The 26,766-nt window shown below is 38.6% G+C and overlaps 1 protein-coding gene across 4 annotated transcripts in view; it reads right to left on the bottom strand.

Moving 5' to 3' along the window:
* Positions 1–26,766, bottom strand: part of LOC119021478 (metabotropic glutamate receptor 4-like) — a 188,041-nt gene that overhangs the window by 60,837 nt on the left and 100,438 nt on the right. For 3 of the 4 annotated variants that reach the window (XR_005075600.1, XM_037101779.1, XM_037101780.1), the window contains one exon: positions 23,351–23,567. Coding sequence is in view for 2 of the 4 variants with exons in the window: in XM_037101779.1 (XP_036957674.1) it covers positions 23,351–23,567 (217 nt within the window). In the remaining 2 variants the exon portion in view is untranslated. Of the gene's footprint in view, positions 1–21,829; positions 21,959–23,350; positions 23,568–26,766 lie in introns of those variants that run through there. The other variant, XM_037101781.1, reaches the window with a different exon arrangement.

Raw genomic sequence — 26,766 nt, 5'->3', positions numbered from 1 at the left:
GCTGCACCAAACCAATTTTGCATCAAAGAAGCAAGATGAAAAGAATTCAAAGCGACAGTGATATAATTTTCCCAGAAATCACATGCAGCAACATTTTCTCTGCAAATGCAGCATTCTTGTTTTGCCACAATTCAAAAAACAGGTTTTTTTCTGCTTGCAAAATGTCAATAGATATCACAGTGCTGAACAAAAATGTTCTTAATCACTTTTCAAGCCTGACCTTTGCCTCATAATAAAAAAAATACATTTTTAAAATGTTTGTATTAGTCATGTGCTGATGTCCCTTTCAGTTATGAATTACCTGCAAAACCTGTTTGATTATTTTAAATGACTTTTTTTATGCCTTCTTAGAATTGATAACAGCATTTTAAAGTGTGTGTGCATACATGGCCTTTCAATGATAATCAGAATTTCACAGAGCCTTAATATGCAAGTCAGTGTGTGCTTTTTTTTCGTCTTTCTGTATGAAGGTTTTTTTATGGTGATGATGAGAATTTCGATTATGAAAGCTGGTATAAAATTACTCATATGCCTCATGTAGCGGCATACAATGTATTTGACAAACATACAGATATGTATCAGCAATAGCTGCCCTGAACAGCAGGCCCCACTGATCTGTCTGTCTGCTATTGTGCTGTCATATAAGTTGTCATTGTTATGTATGTCACTTATTGTTGGTGTGTATGTAATGTCCGTTGTCGTCTGAGATGTGTAATGTATTGTCACTGAAGTCAAATCTCCCTACGGGACAAATGCAATCAAAATCAAAATCATGTGAAAATAAGATGCTGTAGACTTTAGTTCAGGCATTGTTGTAGTACTTTGGTTATGCTGGATTGTATATTTGTAGGCAGTGTGGATTGGTTTCAGACGTGTTGAGGGTGGGGGAAGATAAATCAGGCATTTTCAGAAAAGACAGTCGCAATCAAAAGTTAAGAAAATGTTTATCATCGCAGACTTCAGTTCCAGTGATTTCTACAGCTCTCATTTTTCTTTGATGGAAGGAGTTGAATACATACTACTTCACTATGTCACAAAAAACATTCAAGAAGTTCTGTTCAGTGATTAATTATTAAATAAAATTGTGTATATTAATATTTAGGTCTTTGGAAAATGTGACCAAATCCACTGGCTCACTATCCTCGGGGTGGGCCCTTTTTTTCAGTTTTTTTTTTTTTTTTTAAATAACTCAAAATAATGGCTGTATTTCCAGTTAAAAAATGCGCATCTCTCTGCCCTCCATTGTTGTTTGTGTCGCTGATACACATGAGTTGTCCTCATGCTGAAAACATGACTTGTCACATACATGACATCACTCCCCGAGACACAAGAAGAAAGCAAAAATATATATTTTCACTAAAGAAAATGACAAAATAACAAACTTTAATCTGATCACTGGTTTGGAAATGTTAACGCGTTAGATTACTCGTTACTGAAAAAAGTGGTGAGATTAGAGTAACACATTCCTGGCATCACTGTTTGTGTAGGTTGAGTGCAACATAGAGCTTGAAGCTTGAAGATGTAAAGAAAGAAATAAAAACAGGAGAATTAACTTTGAGCAAGTTTGGAGTAAAGTTGGAGGTATGGAACCATTTGAAACAAGATGTGGGCAGTGACAACACGTGTCGGTTTTGTCAGGGTGCATTAAGTACGGTGCTTGTTGCATTATTCATTAAGATAATTCTAAATAGATTTCTGTAGTTCAAACAACTCAGAACTGTAGTTGAGAACGTCAGTTATAACAGCCAAGGTATTAAAAAATTGTCGGGTTCAAATCGGGCTCGGGCTCAGACAAAATGTGCACGGGCTCGGGTCAGGCTTGATTTTTTTGGGCCCGATCTAAGCTCTAAATTGCAGAAGCACTGAAATGGCCAACACTCCCATGAGAGCACACATTTTTATACATGCATATATTTTCACTAGTCCAGCCTTCAGGGCTCTGGCTTCAGTGCCCAGCTAAGGCTAATGCTGACAGTAGTTACAAAGTCAAATCAGCCCCCCACAGCCAGCCTCTCCCAGCTTAAATGAGTCTTAAACTGGGAAACTTTCTGTTACAAGTGAAATTATTTCACCTCCAGGCTACCACTGTACCCCAGATAATTAATTTAATTATTTTCTAATGCACACTGGCACATTAACTACCGCCAACAGTGAGAAACGTCTCACCCGTTCCTTACAGACACAATCCCACTCATTCCATATGGCATAAACAATATGAGCAAAGTCAGATAATGATGAGACTTTAATTTGCCTGTGGCCTCAGGGATTGCTACTGGAAGATTTGTATGTTCTCCTGAAGACATGGCATATCAACCACTCAGCCAGACCAGTTTATTTTCATGTGCTAATTTGTGTTTCGTATGCATAATGTAGCTAATATTATGACTGGAGGCAAGCTGTGGATGAGTGTTGTGTTTAACGATAACTTGGATTAGCTAATGTGCAAAATAGATGCCGCTTTGTTTAAAAGGTGGGTTTAAACATGTGCGGTCTCTTCTGAAATATTAATAAAACGGGCTGTCTAACATATGAAGACAGCATTACTGTCTGGACATAATATGTTATCGCAATATGGCACAATTTTTTGTTGAACTCCCCCCCAAAAAATCTCTTTTGATTCATTTGCAAATGCTCTGTATGATTCCTGTAGATGGAGATTTATGGGCAGAACCCCAGCTTTACAGTATGAAACAAGAGTGGGAAGGAAAAAAAGGAAGTCTCATTTGCATGCACAGACAGTTATTCCACTTCCACAATCAAACACATGAAGATCTGACTATTCGATGCCTGCTTTATCTTTCAAGCCTTGTCAAGGATTCTGTGGAGAATTCACAGCAGAGTGCACACATTGTTCATTTCCCAGTTCTACAATAAAGGAGCACTTGATGGAGGAATACGGGCCAAATATAAAATGAATAACGCACAACTCCATGACATCTTTGTCCTGTGGCAAATTACTTTAAAGACAGGAGATTCTCATACCTTTAAATATACATAAAGCACAGAACAGCTTCATAATCATGTTATATGATGTTTTTAATTAAAGCATTTGTCTTGTATGACTTGTCAGATGAACAAAGTGACAGTTAAATGCAGTTACCACCATATAGTACATTCAAATATGAATACCCTTTAGACAGAGACTTTCAGATGCCTTCATTACTATTTTGCTGCAGTTAGTCTCAGACAAGGTGATACACATTTACTTCAGCTTTTTACTGCAGCATAAAGAAAAGACAAGGTTGAGGCTTTTCATAGAAATATGACTGAGTTGAAAAATATTTTAAAAAATAAAAATAATAAAAGTACAAAGCATATTAATTCCTCCATCCAAAACAAAAGCTTACCTAAAGTTATGATAGACACATTTGCCAAAGTTGCAGATCTACATAATTCACATGAATGACCTGGTTGACAATAATACTATCAATGGCTATAATATGGTAGGACAGAAAATAATTGATGATATTTCAAAGGGTTGCCCCCAAATATTACTTCCTGGCTGGAAATGGTCGCAATCTTGAAAAAAGAATGGTAGCCATCTTTTTGTGTGTGGCTGATGGATGAACAGTGCCCAAGAATACCTGCCACTTTTGGTACTTCCTTCCACTTGTGAAAGAGGCATTATCAAAAGTCTGTGGGTGTTAAGCTCTCAGTAGTTTTGTAGCTTTAAACAGAATCTATCTCGTGTCTCTCCAGTGTCCCTGTTGGTACATTCAGATATATGCTTCATTTTACAATTTCGTCATGTTCGCCTTCAGCTGTTGCAGGAGTCTTATTAAGTTACTGCTGGCAAAACCCAACACTTTCTGATTTTGCTGTTTCATAATAAAAGCTTAATAACTAAACTAAATAACAGAGGACACTTATATTATGAAGAATTCATAGGAAATTAAGTGTTTTATCTCTGAATAAACTGAGCTTTGTTCGGGTAGTTCTTAGTTCACACTTCAGGATGGAAGAGCATTTACAGTTGCTCCATGGACCACTACTTAAGACAAGCGCATCATCAGTTAAGGGCCCAATTTGTAAGGAGGTTGATTTTTGAGTCTCATTCAGAACTCGTTAAATACTGATGCTTCGGGGATGCTGACCGACCCGACCTACAATCCCAAAGTGTCACTATTGGACAAGTTGGGAATGACGCTCAATAATCAACTCTCTTACAAATTGAAGACACAACTTCAAGCGGATACTCTGTTGTAATGAAAATGCAAATCCCTGTTGCACTGAACTAACTTGCTAAGTCAAACTGTAACAAGCCAAACTAGCACATGTATGAAAAAGCCCCAGGGGATCACCCCTAGATCTTTGCAGCAGCACTGCTCATTGCAGTCTGCTTCGGAGCTCTGGGCCCAAATATGGTAATATTGGCTGCGGTAGCCTGGCCTGTAGAGCAGACCTTGTCAAGCAGGACTACAATTTCAAATCCGCGGGTTAGCACAGTGGGAACTGTATGAAGGCAGGCTAATCCCATGGACATTGTGCTGTACCCCAAGGCCACATCGCTGTCTAATCTTTGTAGAGACTGAAGAGCAGAGACCCATGCAGAAGATGAACCAGGATAAGCTTGCACGGTCAGCAAAATTCATCAGCTGACATCTTCATGGATCATAAGAGGTGATAATCCCACCATCATTCTTTTGTCTTGGAAACCGAACAACATTCAGTTAAAGGTTCATGTCATTGCTTTTGGTTGATAGCTTGGGGATCGAATTACACTGGGTCCAAATACATTTTTAATCATATATCATCTTCCATATTAATCATTAATCCTCAATATTTTTTTCTGTGAGCTCTGACACAGCAGACCTTCATATCTTTTTTGTTCATCTATCACCCAGAGTTCAACAGTTTTATTTGACAGCAGGAAAAATGGATTTGTTCATTTGCTTTACACCACCATGATATTTGACTTGAATAGAACCTATTCTTCAGCAGAATAGCTGCCACATACTGTAGAAACAATTCAACCAGCATGAAAAGCACCTATTCTTTTTTTTCCTCTGCTGTCTGACATGGCAGATCACATGTTCTGTAGTCTCTAAATGGGAAGGCTTTTTACCAATGTGAAATTTCCTGTCTACCACAATAATAAGCAGAAACTGCTGTCGGAAATGCAGCAACTGTGGTCGGAAACGCTCTTTGCCTTCTGGCTGTTTCCTGCGTGACTGATGCTGCTGTCACCTGTCGTGAAAAGGTGAACATACCTTTGGAATTTCATGAAAACTCAATTGAGTCGCTGCGACGAGCAGAGAGACAGAAAGTGAATTAAACCAAGCCTTGCAGAGTCACTTCTGCTAGCCTTTAGACTATGACCCACACTGAATCATTTGTATATCCTGGCAGCCTGGCCACATAATTGATGCCATTCATTACATGATTGAGGTGGGTGTTTCTGTGAGGTGAGTGGAGGCAGCCAGACCATTGCTGAGAGCAACTTAGACTGTGATGATTGATAGGAGGCGACCTGCATAAACACTGGAGTGTTGGTTCCCTAAATGCAAGTGAGTGTTACTCTCATTGACGGCTTGAGGCGAAGCCATTAATAAACCCTGCAAATGATGATAGCTGTTGTATTGATTCTGGTTTGCACCCTTTATTCCGACGGCCCCTCTTACTCCAATACCTTGCCTCAGTAAACACAGGCATCGAAATTGTTGACCCGGCCTGTCTCTGCCATTGATCACAGTGTTGATGTTGAGACACCACATTCTCTTTGTTTGCATGGTAGCTTAATCCATTCACAAAGCTTGCTGATGGTACAAAACGGATCAATGGGAGAGGAAAAATGGAAGTATGAGATTAAAAATTATAGATTTATCCCTGAAAAATGTGGTAACATCCCACCCCGCTCCTTTGCAACTGATTGACCTGGATTCTACAAGAAACCAGGAAATGTATGTTAACGTTCAAAACAAATCCCTGCAGGGAAATGGTGCAGTCTGCCGTGTGATCGCAATATAGTGCACGTTTGTTTGCTAATACAAACAGTAAAGTATGAACTGTTCATTTTGATCAGATCTTCAGCAGACTGACAAAACAACAGATGCGTAATGAAATCCCAAAGTTGTAGCAGCTCGCTCACAACTGGCTGATCAAACAACTGTTTCTCTGCATTCTGTGAAAAATTCCTTTCTTTTTCAAACCCTCAAATCCGATCCCACTTTGTCTCACCCACACACCGCCCCCCTTTCAGCTGACTGTTAAGAGTCTTGTCATTTGTAATAGAAATGACACGCCCTGAGTCAAAGTGACATTATGTCAAAAATGTATCCTGTGATTCCTGCCAGGCTATATTGCTCTTGCTCTATTCTTCATTCAGAATCAAATTAGAAACAGCCTTGCAGGGCCCCCATAACTTGAAAAAGCTTCCAGTGTAATGTCTTCAATAACACTTGAAATCCTGAATGCTGGCTGATGCCTTTCACCCACTTTTCACTGTGAAAGTTGCTAACTTCAGTACCTCTGGTGAATTTGAAATCTGCCAGAGAAAATGGAGGATTATCTCCAACTTTTAAATGGCTTCAAAAAAAAAGGCTGTTTGTTTTCCTCCCATCCACTGAAATGCCTGCCTCTTCTTATACTTCAACAAAGAAATGACTGTTACGGCATTTCCTCCGCCTCCTGCTGTTCGTCTTGGAGACTGATGGGCAGTGTCACCTTTCTATGAAGCTGTGAAATGTATTTTTTTCTCCTTTTTTAAATCAAGGTTAGGTTTCATTTTACAGGTGGATAAGGAAAGCCAAAAAGGGAAAATGCATCGCTGGTCAGAAATTCAAACCACCGGACTTGGTTTAAAAAACACATTAATCAGCATATTGTGTAACATACATCCCAGTGGTGTAAGCTTATCCACAAAAAAGATATTTTTTAACTGAATGCTTTGAGGAAAATCCCTACCCACAATACACTGATGCATGGCAGAACACTTTATATTTGAAGCTGTAGTTGCAAAAGCTAATGCTTTCAGTCAGGAATAACAATAATTCCTCCAACATCCCCTTCAATCAATACTGGATGTTTAGCCAAGCCTAGACATTTTCCTGATTTCATCAGGGCTAATGGGACAATTGGAATCCTATTTGTGTCTCACTGTGCAGCCTATTACCATATGGAAATCTTGTTCAAAATAGAGCTCCATTTTTTTTTCTTTTTTGCTAAATCAAATTCAGTTTCCACCATCAAGGTTATTTCAGTATACTGTGTATGGTGATTGCTTGTCCTCGATAGTCAGTGGTTGGTTCAGGCCAATGTTTGCATCTCACATGAGGCACCAAAGCCCCTGTTCCCCCCTCCTCATGACAGTGGTCTCCCTGCCTCTCTAACACAAGGGTGCCTTTTCCAGTCGCTTCAAAATTGATCCTTCAAGGTCCTTGTGCTGGGAGGAAATTCCATTTATCCCCCATTAGAGGAAGCAAACGGTTTTAAGAAATTGTTGGGACGGGGCCGATGGTGAACACCTTGGAGTAATAAAGTTATTATGGAAACGATGCAAAAGGTTGGTTTTCTTTGTTACGAGAGACCAGGACTCACTTCAGAGTCTTTCAACAGATGTGTGAATAATCTGCTTGGGATATTAATACTCTTGTCATGGTCTTTAAACTTTAAATGCAGATACAGGGACAGATTATTCATATGTGAATGGTAATTCACTGAGGTGTTGAGTTTGGCTCCTCTTGAATCATAGAATCAAATAATGACTTCGAAGAGGTTATGAAAAATGTCCAGATATATAATTGGTGCAGAGGAATTGTGGTTCCCATTGGTTTTTGAATTCTGATCTGTTTCTAGCCAGTTTCATTTAATGGCTGGCTGCTGCTCTTTTAAAGGTCATTTCTGACTCAAAAGAATAAAGTTGTGCTCCTCTATTTTGAGGTGAAGCTGCGGTGTGAGTGGAAACAAGGGTTCTCCTTTATAGTCAGTGCCTTGGTGTTAAATCTAGAGACTGTGATGGACAAAGTAAATAATGATAGTTGTTTGCCTTAAATCCTCAGAGCCTTGTCACTGCCGTTAAGTGTTCAAACACTCTTGTCAATTCAGAAAACGTGTGAGCACATATACATGTTAGCTAGTGAGCCATCTACCTGGCAAATGGGAAACATAGTGAGGTAACCTGCTTGCAAGAAATCTAATTAATTCACAATTACAACATCCCTCAGGCACAAGCTCTACCTTAATGAAAAGAGAGAACAAATGAGACTTTGACCTGGCTGTTAGGATTAAACATACTTTGTGATGTGTAGGACTGTTTGCTCAGTTTAAATTGAGGAGTGGAATAGCTAGGAAAGGTACAGTAAGCAACTTTGCTTGTTAACAAGTTAGCCTACTCATTCAAAAGTATCATTGGCCACAGTGTCAGAGAAGTTTCAGAGATCCTGGATTGATCTCTTAAAGAAGAGGGTTTACTAATAGGTGATTAAATGAACTGATCATTGTCAGGGAGCTTCTGTAGCTTTTTTTGGAGAAGATTGTATACTCGGGAAAGATTTGACAAACTGAAATTTGAATTTTTGGTTGAATTCTGAAATATTCATTTTTTGGTGGATATAATTTAATTTGGACTTGCCTAACCCTGACATTCAAAAAGCCACCAAAATAAAGTCAAGCTGAAATACCCTTATCTTTCTAAAGAATTGGCAATTATCAGGGCATAAAATCTTTTCAAATCCAGATGTGATTTTTGGTATTAGATATAATCAATTATCACAATATTTGTAGTTAGTTGCGATATTTGCCACATATTCTGATAGCACCCAGCTGTCATGGCAAATTTTGGGATGAAAAGAAAATATACGCTAAGCTGTCAATGCAGCAGAGGTGAGGTGGGAGGGAGAATGGGCTGGCAGAGGTTACTGCGGGCGAACTGGCCTGATAAAGAGGCATTCACACAATGTTTTAACATACCGCTATAGGAGACTTAGTTTCTGAGAGGAACACTCCAGCTCACTGGTTTGGCAATATTTTGGGCTTGAATTGGGAGAAAAGAGGGTACCAAGGTTTCCGAAAGGGGCTACATGAGGTCTTTGCAATAAGAGGATTATATCATCTATTGTGATATGATATTTAGGCAATATTTGGATATAACCCTAGCTTGGATGTAGTCATGGAAAGAGCATGGGAAAAAAAATCGAAACGGGATTGCTTTTGGGATACCAGTTTGAGTTCTGTCATTACAAATTGCTAACTTTGTTTGCTTCACTTACATTTAAAGAGGAAAAAACACATGGAGGAAAAATCCTTCAGAAAACAAATACATCCCAACTCATCCCAAGGCTACATGTGCATTAAAATATCTAGTCTGAAAAACCTCTTATCAGGTTTACTGTATCTTAACTGGAAAAATATGTGTTTGCTAAGGTAATATAGCATATACTTAAAACATGTTTATGACAAAGAATGATTACTGAACATTGCCCTGTCTTTGCAGACGAGAATACATTGAACACACACACAATTCTGAGAAAAGGTCTAATCAAAATATCACCACCACTTCAACATCCTGAAAAAACTGCTTGTTCCTAGAAAACAATACATCTTTGCTGTTGATCCCATGCTGTGCTTGTAGGTTTTACTAAAGAGACCAAACAAAATACACACAAATCTTTCAACAATCACACCTTTCCGCACATGCGGTTAAATCAAATCACGTTTCTCTCCATAAGAAATGGTCCATTGGTTTACAACAAAGATTAAACTCCTTCTGTTTCAACTGGAAATGCTTAAATAGGGGTTACAGTACAAGTATGTGGGCTTTAGCTAAAGCTGGTGTTTTTGAAAGAAGGTGTTTATCAGGCAGAAGATTGAGGTTAGACGAAACGCTGACTAAACAATATCATCTTCCACCTGCTCATTAGCAGGAACCATCTTGAAAGGAACAATAGTTCTGAAGGACAATGTACTGACAGATGTGTTTGCTTTCTTTTGGACTTTGTCATACAGGGCTCCATGCTCAGCAGTGCTATACAGTGTAGACAATTCACAAGTGAGTTGTGAAGTCTGCTCTGATGCAAGTATTGTACATGACAAAAACTTCCCTGCATTACCAAACACTAGAATTACCGCTTTACTGTTACTTAAATCCATGTCTGGCCAAAATCATACTGCATATGTACAGTACAGAAGAATTCGAAGGCACTTTAACAAAATGTCTTTAGTGTATTTTCACTATATTAACGTACCATTCGAGTGAACCATTTTTACACAGAGACCATTTGTACAGAGGAGTACAGAGGGCTGACAGAGAGTTTCGTCACATTGTGCAACAACAACCACCTGAAGCTCAACATCAGTAAAACTAATGCGCTTCTAACAATAGGGCCGCTGTCCTGGATGTTAAACATGGAGTGAAGAGGGTTGACACATACAAGTACCTTGGGATCCATATCAATGAAAACTGAAATAGACTCAACACTGAAGCCCTCTTCAGGAAAAGACAAAAAAAAGATTGTTCTTCCTGAGGAGACTCGGATTCCTCCAGTGTGAGCAACAGGATCCTGCAGATCTTCTATCAGTCTTGAAGGCTAATAGTAGTCTCAATAAGCTGTTTAAAAAAAGGCAAGTAAGGGGATCAGGTTGGAACAATACAGTGTGGAGGCAGTGACGGAGAAGCGAGAAACAAGATAAGGGCCGTCTTCGATGACCTTTTTTACCCTCTCTACAGCCGGTTGTGGCAGATGAGCTACCAGATCATCTCATAACACCATCTCACCTAGGAGTCACATTTTTAAGCTTTCTTAAACAGGTTTTAAGAATCCCATTTGTAACTTAAGTACCTATGATTTCTAAATCTTTAAACAACTTAAATGGACAGCACCTGTTCTGCAATTTCCCCCTGTATAATGCCGGCACAAATTCAATCAGAAAGAGCCTATGAACCAAAAGAGAAAATCTAACTTTTTGAAAGACCTGCAATGGTAGAGGAGACAGAAGCCAGGCAACATTTACTACATAGTGGGTTAGACTAAATATTGAGTTTATAAACAAAGCAAAATATGTACTTTGAGTGTGAGTTGCTCCTGCACATTGTTCAGCAAGCTCATTCAAAGCCCACCACAGGCCTGGAGTCTGATTTAACAGGAAAATCACCTCAATCCTGTCTGGAATTTATTTAAAGATATGATTTCCGTCAAGAGACCACTAACTGCAAGACAATGTCTCATATGCAATCAGCAATATGTCTCATATGTTCAAAACCATAGTGTTTAATTAAAAGAGGCAATGTGAGATACCACTATGAGATGAAGCACAAGTCTTTTGCGCAAACATACCCACTCAAATCTGAACTATGAGCACTGAAAATAAACATTAGAGCTTGGTTCCCTCACTAAACAAGACAAAGTGGGGGAGTGGGAAATAAGAAAAAGAGGTGTTAAAGCTGTTTAGTTGTTAAACTGTTGAGATTGTTTATGTGTGACATGTCCTCTTTTTTATGTATTATGTATTATATTTCTAAAATGCAGCCCTTGATTATTACTTATTTATTATTCCTTCATTTTGATATGAAACTGAAATTTTGTTGAAATATTTAAGAATTTTTTTTAATATATTGACTACATATCGACATCTATACCACAATTGTGAGACTTCAAAATACTGCATATGGTTCTAAATCATAATGCAAATTAGACATAATGATGTTCTAGACCTTTGTTTGAGGAAATTCTTTCTAATTGGGTCTCTCCAAATTATTATAAAAGCTTTTTAAGCCTCTTTTGCTGTACTACTGATGAGTGAGATGTCAGGATTATTGATTATTAGGGGACTTGCATCAAACCTTGATGCGTTTATGGCACAGACTGGATTGTCTCAAAACTGTTGAGTATCTTAAACTGTCTTGTCATAAAATACCAAATTTCAATACCTAAAGAGTTGCAAAGATCAAATTGTGCTGGTGATGGTCATTTAGAGCAATATCAAAGGAAAGGTATTGGTACCGGTGTCAACTGTTTCTAAAGACCCAGTGACTAGATTGGCATAAAACAGATAAATGAATAATTCCCACTTTGTTCACCACTTTAAATATTTCCTTTCAGTCAAAATGTGCTCAAATACACCTCAACTCATCTGTTCCTCCTTGATGATTTCAGATCTATGTGATTGTTCTCCTTGTTTGCCTATGCTAAATCTGATCACTTTTGCTGCAGGAATGAACTAATTATCTCAAAAGAATCAATACCCCTAACTGAATGACCTAATTTAAAGATGATTGCTGCTCTACTCAGCCACTGGCTCTAACGGTTCAGGAAAAACAAGACTTTAGAAAAGACTAGAGAAAGTCTTGTCTAAAATCAAATCAAAAAGGAGATTTCCAGTTTCCAATTTCAGTTTTAAAAAAACATTACCAAACAAACTTCTCCTGGAAGGGCATTTAGGTGTGATAATTTGCATTGTCGAGACCCAAATTTAATCCTGCCCAGATAGAAATCGCAACTTAATTCCTGGAAAATGTAGACAGTTGGAAAATGGAACGACAATCAAGTTTGGGGGCTGTTCCCAGAAAACTATTTTGTTAGTCAGTGTTTTTGTCAGTTAAAGAAATGGAAGTGGTCACCTGGCACACAAAGCAATATGCTTTATTTACAAAGTCAACACGATTATTTTCAGAAGCAACAACATTGATTTGTGTGGATTAATCCATTAACAATTCAGTATCCAACCTGAGCAGCAACAGCCAATGTGGCAGACCAGAAAATGATTTTCTGTTGATGTAAAGCAACAAAAAGGCTGAGGAAACAGATGTAGCATTTCTGCACACACTGATTAATTGCCAAAGGATCACTGGGAGTGTCTTAAAATCTTGCCAAAGAAAAACAAACTATAGGATAAATATTTAATAAAGTTTCTTACTCATAGTAGAACTGTACAGGTAAATGGGGAATGAAATACATTTGTGCCATCCACTGACAAAAGAGTCATAAAATGGACCCACAAATGGTCTCTAAAATCTCTTTAATGACTTGTTTTGTTATTTGCACATTCTTGAGATGACACATCAAGTTTGAATCTGGTCAGAGGTTACTATATTAAACTTGGTAGACCTACTCTTCAGATGTGCTAATTGGACAAACAGCTTCACAGCTCTTCCTTTAACAACAGACACAGTATATGTCTTCTTTGTGAGAATCAAAGCTTTATGACACACCAACCCACTGGGGAATCAGCATCCCATATTCAGAGTATAAAGGCAGCTAAAAACTGATATCGATCAGCCCGATAATGAGAAATTTATACTATCATATAATATTCTGGTAATGAAATTATAGCTGATAGAGTGAGCCTTTCACTGACTAGTCTACTATATGCCTTTTGTCACTGTTTTTAATCTGCAGACTAAGCAGTCATAGGCCTTCAGTTCTATAAGCCTTTATTTTTGAATCTGGTATATGATACTTCGACATGTCTGATTTGAGAGGTTATGAAAGTGCTTGATCTGAATTCTTAAGTAAAATGCTTTACAAAATCCAAATTATGTTTGTGAACTTTTTCTTTTCAATGTAACATAAGAAACATTTGTAGGCAGAAGTGATCATCCGTTGATATTTTAACAATGTTATCAGGCTCTTTTTGTGGTTTGACAAATATATCACATCTAGATACCAACATGAAATTATATGAACAATTACATTTAAAGAAAAAGATGTACCTTCTATTTGCTTAGAGACATGTTAACTTAGGTAAAAACTACATAAATCATGGAAAGATTTAATAGGCAAGATTTATATTTACCAGAATCTGAATCTTCTGTATTTATACATAATACTGTAAAATAAGTCATGAGTTTCTGTTTGCTTTTAACACTGTGCAATTACACAGCCATGACTGACCAAGATCAGCAAAGTTCACCAATAGATTTATTCAGTTAGTTTGCTCAAAATATTATCATCGTGGTAAGAAATTTCAAAACCTGAATTATTATTCTGTAGCTGAAGATGTCAGAGTCTGAAACAGGTGTTCATCAAATAATATTGATTAATATAATATGTAAACCCCGTCTAAAGATGATAACATGAAGCTATATTAAAAGTGCTTGGTGGAAGCTCATCTGTCTGACAAAAGTGATACAGATATATTCTTGGGAAGAGGAGCTGAATGGATTAGTTACAGAATTGTAATCCAGATTAGTTGCATGAGCAGTCTAATTTACATTATTGTCTTATGTTGACTAATTGAATTCCTGTCCTTCCTTCCTAACAGCTGGGAGAGAAAAAGCCAGATTTAAGGATCTTTCGGAATGCAATCCTGTATCCTCGCAACCTTGGTAATAATGTTTCCAAATCACAGAGCTATTACACACCTGCTTTAAATTTGCTTGCAACAAACCATTACTAATTTGTTAACAAATGTATTTCTATTTTGTTTGTTTTTAGGATTCTTGTACTGTTAATTGGTTATTTCCTGCTATTGGATACAATATGACACCGAATGAATGTAATTTAAGTTCCATTTGTAGGCATGTGACATCACACTGTCAGCCCACAGACTCAAAGCAAAGTGGTATTGATCTTCTTTCAGTCAGCGTGCTCTTTTTTTAACCTCTTTTTAAAAAAATGTCCCATGTAATTATTCATATAGTCTACCAGCTTAGCAGCCACTAACCTTATCTGTTCCAATTCACATTGCTTTTTGTGGCTAATTTGTGCAGCATGCACCGGGTACTTCAGGATAAATTAAACTGCAGCATCCCCCGTAACCTCCCCCACACCCTAATCCATTGCTTTGGATTGCTGCTCTCTTGATTGGATCGGCACCACATTGTTCCTTGCATTTTTTTCTTCATTGGAATTTTACCAGAGTACATTTACATTACAAAGTACATGCTCCCATATGCGAAAATGTCATCATTGGCATTTTGGTACAGCATGATGTGACCTGAAGTGCTGAAGCTATTTCTGCAAGGTACTGTATCTAGCACTAAAGATCGGAGTTCAAGCAGCAGTACTTGCTTAAGAAAATTGCCTTTTATGATATCTTTGCATTAAGAGTGATTCATAACCATTATGTCACTGACTGAAAGCCCCTGAGTTAAAGAGAGAGAGAGGAGAGCGAGGGGAGTCAAGTGATGACTATACAGCCATTTGACCTGCCCAATTAAGCAACGACAAGTAATTGTTTAAACAAATTGCAACCGGACATATCTGAGGCACTCAGGGGTCATTTGCGTGATGTCAAATAATAAATAAAGACATAACTGCCTGACGCGCCACACAAGGGTGTGAGCTAGAGATTAAAAGGCCATATGGATGGGAGCAGGAACATCACTGAGTGTGCTGTGATCTCTTCCCCTGGTGACTGTGGTCATTTAGAATACAGATGTTCAAATGTCTCCCTGGTCCTCCGGGTGGGGACATGCTTTTCTCTAATCCAGTCACCACATCCTGCAATGTTTTTCCATTAATTTACCCTAATTTACCAAGGAACATTGATATCTATTAGAGATATGTTTGGAAAAAAACAATAATAGACAACTATCTCCTGTTTAAACTTGATATAGCTGTTTATTAAAGAGCTCCAATGTTGTCCATACACTATTAATTAAAACCACATCATCAGCTTTTCGGCGAGGGAACCAGGGTTGATGCTAACTTAGCCCACAAAAATAAGTCATCCAAGCAGCTCTCTATTCCTGTTTGAGTAACATTTGCTAAAAACTGCAGTGCCAGGCTGTTTCATTTTTTTTTTAAGAGAAAGGCTTTTTGAAAAAGACTTTACGTCATCAGTAACAATGAAAGGGTTTTGAGCTGAAAGCAACATAAAGTTCAGGGATGTAGAAGGTATTCAGAGATGGATTACCACTTTGCTGGTTGGGGTCTATTCATGTTTTGTTCTTAAGATAAATTATTCAAAGAAAGAACTTCTGATGAAATCAAAAGGTCTATGTTTGTATGAATCCAATAATACAGTTTAATTAGGCTCTACTTTCTTCTATCACAGTTCATATTTTTTTTTTCTTCTACCAGGCATAACCTCAACCCAGTCTAATATTGTCTGTTCTCTGCATCTCCAAATAAATCACCCAGGAGCAATGCAGAGCTGTTTGTGTTCCCCTTCTCTTCTTCATCTTCATTTTACATTCCCCACATGCGCTTATTCATCCCAACTCTGTGGCTAATGCTTGTAATCTTCCTCGTCAAGCAGGGACAGCAGTTACTCCATTAGCAGGGTTTCTCATGTTGATGTCAGGCAGGCCATTGGATTGCAAGGGAATCTTGTTAGGGTTCTTATTGACATTGTGTTTCATTAACTTGATTAATGACATCTATTGGGGCATGCTCCACAGTAATCAACATCTCTGCAGAGAGAAGGGCTGTCTGCAGTCAAGGATGGGCCTCTCTGGCTTCTTCTGCCCACACTTGACTGGCCTCTGTGTGTCCTGTTTGCTTCTTAAAGGCTGCTCTCAAAAACAGACTCATATTCATAAATACCAAAATAGTAAGCAGTAAGAGACCACGAAGTAGACTCCAGATGACCATTATGAGCTTTCCATTTCAGAAACTGTGTGTGTTCCAGAAAACAGGCCCCTGAAATTAAGGAAATAAAGCATCTTGTGTCCATATCAGCTGGGATTACATCATTTAAGATGTTCCCATTATTTGGCAAAATACACTTAGTGCTTATTCCATAGCTCATTATCTTACCTCCTATTTAAATATTATTGCAAGATGCACATTGTCATATGAAAGACTATTGGGGTACTATTGGTACATGATGTAATCAGTTCAAGGACCACATACACATTCTCACACATCTGATGTTTTCTCAAGTGGTTTTTCCAAAGCAAAATCATTTCTTTCTCTATCTTTGTGTATCGTCTATCTCCTGTACAGCGTCTCTCCCTTTAACATGGATCACATCCTGGGTCAGTAAATGGGAAATGAGAAGCTGCTCACCTCATGTACCCCACAAAGAGGAAGACTTAAGGACACCAATTCCCAGCTTTAGGATACTGTGTGCCAACAAAGAGACACACAAAAAGAGATTAAAAAAAATAAAATAAAACAATAAAAATCCACCTGGAATTCATATTTACCTTTTATCATCTGCTTTTTATCAGCATTGTACTGAGTTATATTTGCAGGCTCTCTTAAGGGGGAAAGCTGTGTTGGTATAACTCCAAGCAGGAGGCTGCTGGGCTGCCAGGGTTGTTGCTATGGGATCTGACTCAGAAAATGTGTCTCTTCCACTTATTTTCTTGGTACATTTAGCTCAAAACAATGCTAGCAAAGCAATGCTCTGGCAAAGTAAGTGCACAAGTGCAGCAGTTAATTCATGACAGTGTATTTGCAATATATATCAATATAAAATATTTCCACTGTCAAGAGATTTGCTGGTTTAATACTGTTTGAGTACACTATGGAGAGCATTTCAATTAAGAGATCAAACTGATATAATCACTCGGCAGGAAAATATCTAATAACTAATACTGGTTGCTTTTTCAGAGCCAATTACTTTGATTTGACAGTCTTGGTTGGGAAGATGAGTATCTAGACAGAGTTGGAACTTACCTGGAATCAACTAAATGATGAAAATTATGACAAAGAGTGGCTAATTTTTCATGTACATGGATAAAAATAGAAAGGCAAAGGGTTATTTTCACAAACTGAAGTTACTGGTGGAGAAAAATGACCATAAAAATGACATGGGTTGAACATAAAACTAACACATGAAAATCAGTCACTATAAAGAACAAAACAACCACCAATAGAGTGCAAGGTACCAAAGCTTACAACTGCAACAAACAATTATAGTCATTGGATCCGTCAGACATTTTTTACCCTAACCCAGACATTAATCACTTCAAAAATCGTGCGATACAGTGAAAAATGTGCAAAATTTCCTTTGAGTCCAACAAAACTTCATCCATACAACATGCCAAAACCTGATGATATTCAGTTTACCATCACACATTCACATTAAAATCAACTAATCCCTAAAAAATAAATAAATGTCAAAACAGGGAAATCTTTTTTTGGATTCAAAAAAGACAAACCAGTGTCAAAACATGAGCTGATATTTTCATGAATTATTATTACTGATTATTTGGTGACTGATTAATCAACGAAAGCTATGTTGTCACAGTTTTGGCTATGTTCACACTACCAGCCCAACTCTGTTATGTTGCATAAACAGAACGTATCCGGATTGCTTTTGGGAAGACTCAGTCAGTCTGTTTTCAATTTCAGCAAATCACACATTTGTCCAGCGCGACACACAATAGTGACGTCAAATCCAGAAAGATGGAAGTGCATCAGAGTCGCTATGCAGAATCCAGGCTGTTACTAGCAGAGTGGTCTGGAAGACGACACAGAGAACAACAGACTGTTGACAATCACTGTGAATTGACTAGTGTTCACTTGGAGAACAAGACGATTGATCACGCCATAGCCGCCAGCATTACTGGCAGCTATGACATCATACAGACGTTGTATGACTGAAAGTATAAAAAAGGCTCTTTACATTGCAATGGGCTCAATATGTCTTTGCAGATACAGGCCAAGGATTTGAAGGCCTTTCTGCAAACTAGGAATATTCCAGACCAAACTCTCAACAAAGATGTTCTGTGCAAAATGTATTCAAATAAATGTGTGGCTTGGAATGTGCCCAAATATCATTTCTTCATTACTGTTGGTTTCCACAAGCCTTTTGTCTATAAGTGATGCGCATATAATAATTCTGTACAGCAAATGAGTTCCACGATTTGGAAACAGGACAAAAAGTTTTTTAAAATGACAAAAATTCCTCATGGATTTACCCTTCATAGTTCTACAGCTGTCTTTAATTACAATGAACGTGACCCCTAGGTTGTCCTTGAGTCTAAATCATGCAGCGGTGCAGTATGGATGACACTGTAAGTTATTGGCAGTGTTTTTATTGTTTTCTCACACTCCCATGTGTGACACTATCAAATAATTGCACCTCAGCTTGGGTTATGTATTTCACAAATGAGATGCGATCTGTCTATCCTTGTAAACTATTTTACGAGACATGCATTACTTGATTTTTCTGCCTTGATAAAAACCTGAGCATGTTTGACCCAGCATCAGTTATTTTCCACCCCTAAGCTGTGCCTGATGTCTGCCCAACCGATTAAGTGATCAGAGAGTGACAGACATAATTGATGAGCAACCACAGCCAAGCTCGTCTCATTCTGTCCACGCACAGTGCAAGCCAGAGACATGACTGGGGCACCTTTAAGTTTCATCCTTTTAATCTCGTACTTAGCCAACAAACAACATTCCTTGGGAACTCCTTCAGTCGAGTAATTTTTTGAAAAAAGGTTAATGCAAAAAGAGGTGATCCACAAACTGAGATGAAAAAATGTTAATAGCTCTAATGTGGGAGAAATTCTTTTCATTAAACTCAGCATCATTTTCATTTTCCACAAAATGCTGATAGCCTGTACATTAAGCTTCTGAGTTGATTTTCTGACAGGCTGAGATCTGTAACTCCCAAAATTACATATATCACCATTCCCAAAACAACATGACTGTTGCAGCGTACTAGGCAACAGGCGAACATTTATTGCATGTCACAGTTTGGTTAGGTTCAGGAAAACATTGTGGTTTTGGTCAAAATAACTGTTGTGTTTTTTCAGTTAAAAACTAGGGGTGGAACGGTTCAGAAAATCCACAGTTTGGTTCATGTCAGGGTTTTGTGGTCATGGTTTTAGGTTCGGTTCGATTGCTAGTTCCAACATGTTTTTAATTTATTTGGTAAAGAAAGTTATCTTTAACAAATGTTAAGAACAAATAGTTATTCACGGTCACTAATGCAATGTAATGGGCAGTCACAGTCAGGAAACTTTCAGTAGCCCTGGAGGTCCATCCATCACTAGTAAGCACCACATGTCTGTCAGACAACTCTTTAACAATTCCTCATCAGGTCTCTTCATAAAATGCGGGAATTACCGTGATGCTCAAGTGTTTGCAGGAGGAGATTTTATACTATGGCTCAAGTGTTTTAATCATACAACGAATTCCTGCACCCCCCAAGTCTGCATATCTTTGGCTATGAAATACCCCACTCCTTCCATTATTCAGTTGAAGTTGTCCTGTCAACTTCTGTCAACTCCCTTTCCTCCTTGTGTTTGTCTCACTGGAATGTTGTCTTTACAGATGAGCTGACATGTTAGTTGTGTTACTGTTAGCATAAACAAGACGTGTTTCACAATGCTTGCACACCGTTGCACTTATGTCTAAAACTTTCTTACTGCCGTCATCGTAGGTCACAAAGCAAAGGCAAAGTGGTCCCATACAGCAGTCCCATACAGAGCTGATGGCGCGTCTTCTAGCGCCGACTCTTTTCCACTCGCCATGCCCACAAATGTCTCAACAACTGACCCAAAGATACTGTATTACAAACTGCTACACCGCTTCACTTCTTCTTGTTTACTGGTGGTTGGCATCCAGCTCAGTACTGCCATATGCTGCTCTGGAGTGTACACGCTTCACCTTGTTAGTTAATGAGAAAAAGAAGTTGCACATACTTATGAACCAAACGTGACACACGCAAACCGAACCGAGACAGTCAAACCAAACAGTTTGGATGTTTTTTACAAAATGTTCCATCAATATTACAAACATACCTGAATTGCGTTATTCATGTGACATTTCAATACTACATTAGTAACTACTAGTGCTGTTAATGAATATTCTAAATTCAAATATATATTCAAATATTTTTAAAAAAGCAGAGATTCTATTGTGAAAATTAATATTCGAATGTGGAAAAAAACACATCGGCGGCTGCTTTGCAAGTGGGCGTACTGCATGACAGGTCAGGGACAGGAGTCGTACTTGCACAGCGTCACTCACTGCTGAAAGTGAGATGCGACAAAAACCATGGCAGACGCAGATGGCAGAGAGAAAAACAAAGTGGCAGAAAGTTCAGAACCCAACTCAGCAGCAGAGAGAGTGGTTTTACCCAAAAGCCCTGTTTGGAAATACTTCGGATTTTGGTCAGTAGACGACAAAAATGCGGAGCCTCGAGATGAAGTCGTATGCAAGCCCTGTAAGCAGTTAGCTTACCATTCCACCACTAGGAACATGGGCACATCTTGAAAATGTGCACCAAAATGAGCATGCCATGATGTCTGGAACTCCAACTAAACAGCCACGACTTAACTCATATTTTTCACCGCCCACCACAAGCATGCCAACAAGGCGCGTGCATGAAGAAACTTGCTTCGTTCATATGCAAGGACATCAGGCCAATCAGTATCGTTGTTGGCACGGACTTCAGAGAGTTTTGTCAAGAACTGGAACCGAGGTGCCATATCCCAAGCTGTGGAACAATCACCAGGAATGTGTAACAGCACCTAATGCGCAAACACAGATATTCGAATGGTTCGAATCTATGTGATTGTTTTAGAGGGAATAATCGAACATCATTTTGGAGCAATTTTGACAGCCCTAGTAACTACCCAATTATCTGTCCCTGACCTGCTTCCTATCTGACTTTGTTGCTATTTATACTAGTTCACTTGACTTCCTCCTTTGCTGCCATAATAATTACAGCAGCCAATAGGTCACTGCCTAAAAGAAATGTAAAGAATGGGTCGAAATAAAGTGCTTTCACACAATCTATACAATCAATTTCCTGATGAGGATGGGCTGCCCTCTTACTGGAGTTACATAGTTCAGAAAAAAGTGATGGGGGCGGAGTGGCTGAGACAGAGCTACCATTTATCCTATTACAAGACTTGATTCTAAAGCTGCCATTTTAAGGCATTTCAAGGCTGGCATTTTAAGGTAATAAAGTTGTTGTCAAAAAGAACTCCAGAACAAACTCTAACATGCTGTCAGCCTGTCATGTTATCCTACCTACTTACACATGCAGCAGACACAGAGAAATATGAGCATCCCGTTGGAGTCAATCTTCTCCATCTCCTCAGAAAACATCTGGTAGATGCTCAACTTGGTTACACAAACACTAGTTTCACTCGGCCTTCTGCAGTTCCTGGGGAGGTAACATTAGTTTGCCTGTCGGAGAAAAAGACTGCCTGCAGTTTGTTTTGGTGGATTTGGTGATGAGCACCACGGCACTCTAATATATAGTTTATGTTTGGGCCAGAGACCCAAAACAGTGAGTTCAAAAACACCCTGCTACACTGGACACAAAAAAATAATCAGAATTTTTCAGTTGTTATCCGACTTCAGTCTGACAGGACTGGAAAGCTTTCGGTTGTCAACTGTGAAAACAACCTCATAACCGCTCGTGTTTCACTCGCACTGTCAGGGCTCGATAGTGCGAGAATTTCACTGCACTTGTGTGCGAAAGTCAGTGTGAGTGTGAAAATGTGAAACGTTATTTTGGGACACAGGTGCAACGGACTCTGAGCTCTGACACCTAGATTGGCAAGTCGGACAGATTTGTTGAGCTGTTATGTTTTCTCTCGTCTCTCTTGCTTAGCACAGAGTGGTGTGCAACACATTCAGGTAGCAGCTTCTCATTTTTAGCTGGTCATGGCCGTGAATTCACAAGTTAGCTGTTACTAATTAACATTAAATCCAAAAGTAAGGTGATGAGAGGCAAAAGTGAATTGAACTTTTTATTTGTAGTGCCACTAATAATGAGTGTAGAACAAGTATCGAGCCCTGACTTTGTGTGCATAGTTCTGGCCTGGAGTGTTTGTTGGGATGTTTTGGTCTATTTTGTTTCCATGTAGAAATTTACAGTAAGTACCAGATAGTAAACCGCTGATTGTTTTAACAATTAAACTGATTAATCCTTTAGTCGATAAAATGTCAAAACATTGAGAAAAGATAAAATCCCAAACTGCATACATCAAATTTCTTCTTTTGTCAAACCAACAATCAGTCGTCTACCATGGTAAATGACAAATAAAAACAGCCAATCCTCACATTTAATCATATCATAACAGTTGTTTTTTGTTTACCAACAATGTGGCTTCACCGTTTAAATATATTAATATTATTACATTATAAGATATATCAATACAATTTTAAATAGCTTTAGATAATACAGCAGTGTTGTTTCAAAACAGGGATTAGTTTATGAGAAAAGTTAAGGAAGGCTGCAGTGAATCTTTGTATATCATAATGCTTTAAAGCCATTCACATCTTAAGCAAATGTGTATTTATAACAAAAAGAAATCCTGTGCTTGTTTCAGGCTGTACTGAGATGATGCATGTTAAAGTTTGTAATCGACCTTTAGCTGTTTGTATGTCCCAGGATCAAATCTAACATTTGACCTTACTAATTGATTTTTACTTTCATGTCTGCAAGCTTCACCGATTTTTCTCCTCTGCAGAAAGTTCGCTGGGAATAATATCTTCCCACGCCTGGTACAAGACAGGCAGAAATGATATATGAGGCCAAGTGTACTCACCATCCTCCCGAGACTTCTGGATGAAAGCATCGACGCCGCTCTCTCCATAGTTGCCCTCGGAGGCCACTGTGGAGACGTAGTTCCAGCGCATGGCCTTTACAATGTCCACCATGGCCTGGGCCTGGTAGGTGTCTGGCGGTACCACGCGTGAGAAGAAGTCGTAGCGGGTGTTGTCACTGAGCTCTGGAGCTGTGGAGGCGTAGCTCACTTGGGGGATCTGTAGGGAGGAATATTGATAATATTATAAGCTTGAAAACAGTAATGGGAAGGGAATGCAAAAGGGAAGAAGGCCCTTTTCAGCAACAAAGAAATCAAATTGCTTTATATAAGACACAAAGGCATCAAACAAGATATAAAAGAAACATAAATCTATATTAAAACAGACAATAAGATAAAAGAAGATTAAATAAGAATAAATAAAGTTAAAAAAGCAGAAGATAAGTTAAACAGGACAGCAAATATTCCATTGCAGCTACAGTGCAGTGGAAGATATGCACAAATTCGATTTACAAAAGGGGCTGGCAAACACAAAAGTCTCTTGCCATCATTTGACAAAAGTTTGGGAGTTTGTTTCATATATGTGGAGCCTAAAAACTAATAGCTGCTTCTCTGTATTTAGTTTTGTCTCAGGGGAGAGTAAGCAGACCTGTTCCAGACGATCTAAGAGGTCTGGACGCTTCATAACAAACAGGAAGCCGCACTAACGATCTGAGAACTAGAGTGATGTGATCCACTTTGCTGGTTTCAGTTAGGGCTCTAGCAGCAGCACTCTGATCACCCTTTCACAATGAACAAAAAAATACACTCATGTCTAGCTTTTGTCTTCAGAAAAGGGTACAATCGGAATTCCTTCCCAAGTCAAATGACTCTGCAGTAGTCAAAAACATATATCAGCTCGAGCTACAATAGGTAGTGATGGAAACACCTTGGTGACACCTAGATGGACAATTTAATTCTGATTTACAGCCCTTTTCTGGCACCATCTTGTGACATGTGCTGACGTTTCAGACCCTGGCTTATAAACACTTTTCCTACTGTCTCCATTGAAGCCGCACCCAAATATTGAGAACACTGACATTGAGAGAAACTAAAGTAAAATACATTAGTAAAGTAACTACTGTAACATCGTCACTGGCCTACGAACTGCTTTAACCTGTTTTCTGTTTTCCAGCAAGTTTGTGACACTCATCAACTGGCAATGTGAAAGGAGTCAATACGCAGTCAATAAACACCTTAATTTTGGTGTAAAGATCTGATCAACCTTTCACAGAGACCCATGAAGATACCATTACAATAGCGAATACATGGAAATGTTAGTTGTCAATTAAGTCAATTAATAGTTGAAATGTTCTTGAGGTGATCATTAGGCTTATCTAATAATGATCTTAATGTGGCTATTAAGATTTAGGTCGGAGTCCATGATGGCGCCATGATTTCGGGCCTGGTTTGTGATCTTCAACGTTGGCCACTGAAGGTAAGCACTGACTTTAAATCATCCTGCTTTGGCTCCACAAACAATCAGGCCCATTTCCTTTTAATCTTAAAAACATTGTAGATATTACACTCAGATTTTCAGGGAGAGGTCTGATGGCATCCAACAAGCTGTCGTCCTTTTGAGACTCAAAACAGAGCAACTGATCCTGAACCCCCGCCGAGCCTTTTAACACCCTGCCTCAGTGCTCCCTTATGCTGCAGCCGGCTGGCCAGGTCACAAGCTGAGATGATGGGAATGTCAGACTCCTGAGTACGGGTCACTTGCTAAACATAAAAGGTCTCTTAGCATCTTATCATCCTATGTTATACACACAGCAGAACAGTGCCCTCTTAGCTGTAGCTTCCTACTGTGATAAAAACAGTAGGGAAAAAAACTAATTTTTAAGTTTTATTTGATCATATTTTTGACATTTTCCACTGCTACAGGGTTCACAGTAGTAGCTTTTATAATAGCAAAGCTTTATAAATGCAAGACCTTGCATCATGGCAGGCTTCTGTTGCTCCCACTGCTCCAAAGATTTTACTGATGTGTGTGCATGAAAAAGAGCAACATTACATAATAAACTTAAATAAGAAATAAATGGGTCAGCTAAAGCACAAAGCCTTTTCTTGAGTGACCATAATGGTAGAATGTTGGTGGTAGTTGTGTTTCTCTGTTTGTTTTGTTTTTTGTTACGGGATTGCACCGTGTCAGTTTTTGTAATGGGTAAACCATGTTCGTGAAAATAGATTTTTTTTTCTCCCTTTGGCACACAGTGATTCAAAAAACAGAAGGCATGGGTGTTTCCTGGTAATGATACACACTGTGCGTTTTTGGTGAGGAACAGTCGTCATGTTTTTGTGTCTCTAGACAGAATGACGAGTAGGTGTGCTCAGCAAAGCATTATCCTGATGAAAAACAGCCCTGTTTTCACTCTAGATGCCTCTTTGCCACATGCAGCATTTCATTATCACAGACTGCAGACCTGTAGGCTGGCACACGCACAGACACACACATAGATACACAGATAACCCTTGATATTAAACATCTGACTTCAGGGCAACCTCCTCTCACCAAGATGAACAGCACTGTGGCCTGACTCTCTTATTTGTGTAAAAATATATAAATAAAACTCCAGTTTTATCTTGACTTTATCCCTTGGCCACAGATTGTCTGTGATACAGTGCATACACAGAGACTACAGGATAGAAAAGAAGAAATAAAAAACATGTAGATGGTGGTTAGTTTGTACTTTGTGTCACATTTTGTGTTAAAAATACTAAGGCACCGCAATAAGAGTTTAAAAAGTATTTAATTATTTAGCTACAAGTCTTGTGTATGAGAGTCTAAATGGCCATATGGCACCAATATTATCAGTTGTTTGACTGGACCAGATAACAGAAAAGGTATAACACAAGAAATGAAAGGATATGGCTATTCTGAATCCATATCCTTTCACAGTGTGGGGGCTAAAATTTGGATCAGCTTTTCAAAACTTTTGTATTTGATTAAATGATAATAACAACGAAGTTTCACATCAACGGTGGTGCATATAGATGCTGCAGCGGGTAGCTCCTTCAAATTTTGCCTCATTTTTGTAATCTTAAACTATCTGTTTTTTTGGCTGAAACATATATTGCCTATGGCAGAAATAGCTTTATCAGCACTGGAGAAGAAAGTGCAGATTTTGGATTAAATGCAACAGACTTTGAGAAGATCACTGCCCACAGCATCTTTTGACCAATGCCAAGAAGGAGTAGAGGAAGATAGTTCTGATAAGAGCCATGCTTAACCAGCTTAGATTTAAGGCAGCTCCTGGCTGATGTCCTGTAGCAGGAAAATGAAATGGACAAAATTGGATTCAGACTGGCCAAACGATGGGAAATCAGAAACCATTACAGAGACCTGTCTCTACCACAACATCCTGGGCTAAGCTGTGGCA

Source organism: Acanthopagrus latus, chromosome 6 (genome assembly GCF_904848185.1).
Source record: "Acanthopagrus latus isolate v.2019 chromosome 6, fAcaLat1.1, whole genome shotgun sequence".
NCBI lineage: Eukaryota > Metazoa > Chordata > Actinopteri > Spariformes > Sparidae > Acanthopagrus > Acanthopagrus latus.
The sequence above is the reverse complement of the archived record's forward strand: the minus strand, read 5'-3'. Positions and strand labels throughout refer to the sequence as shown.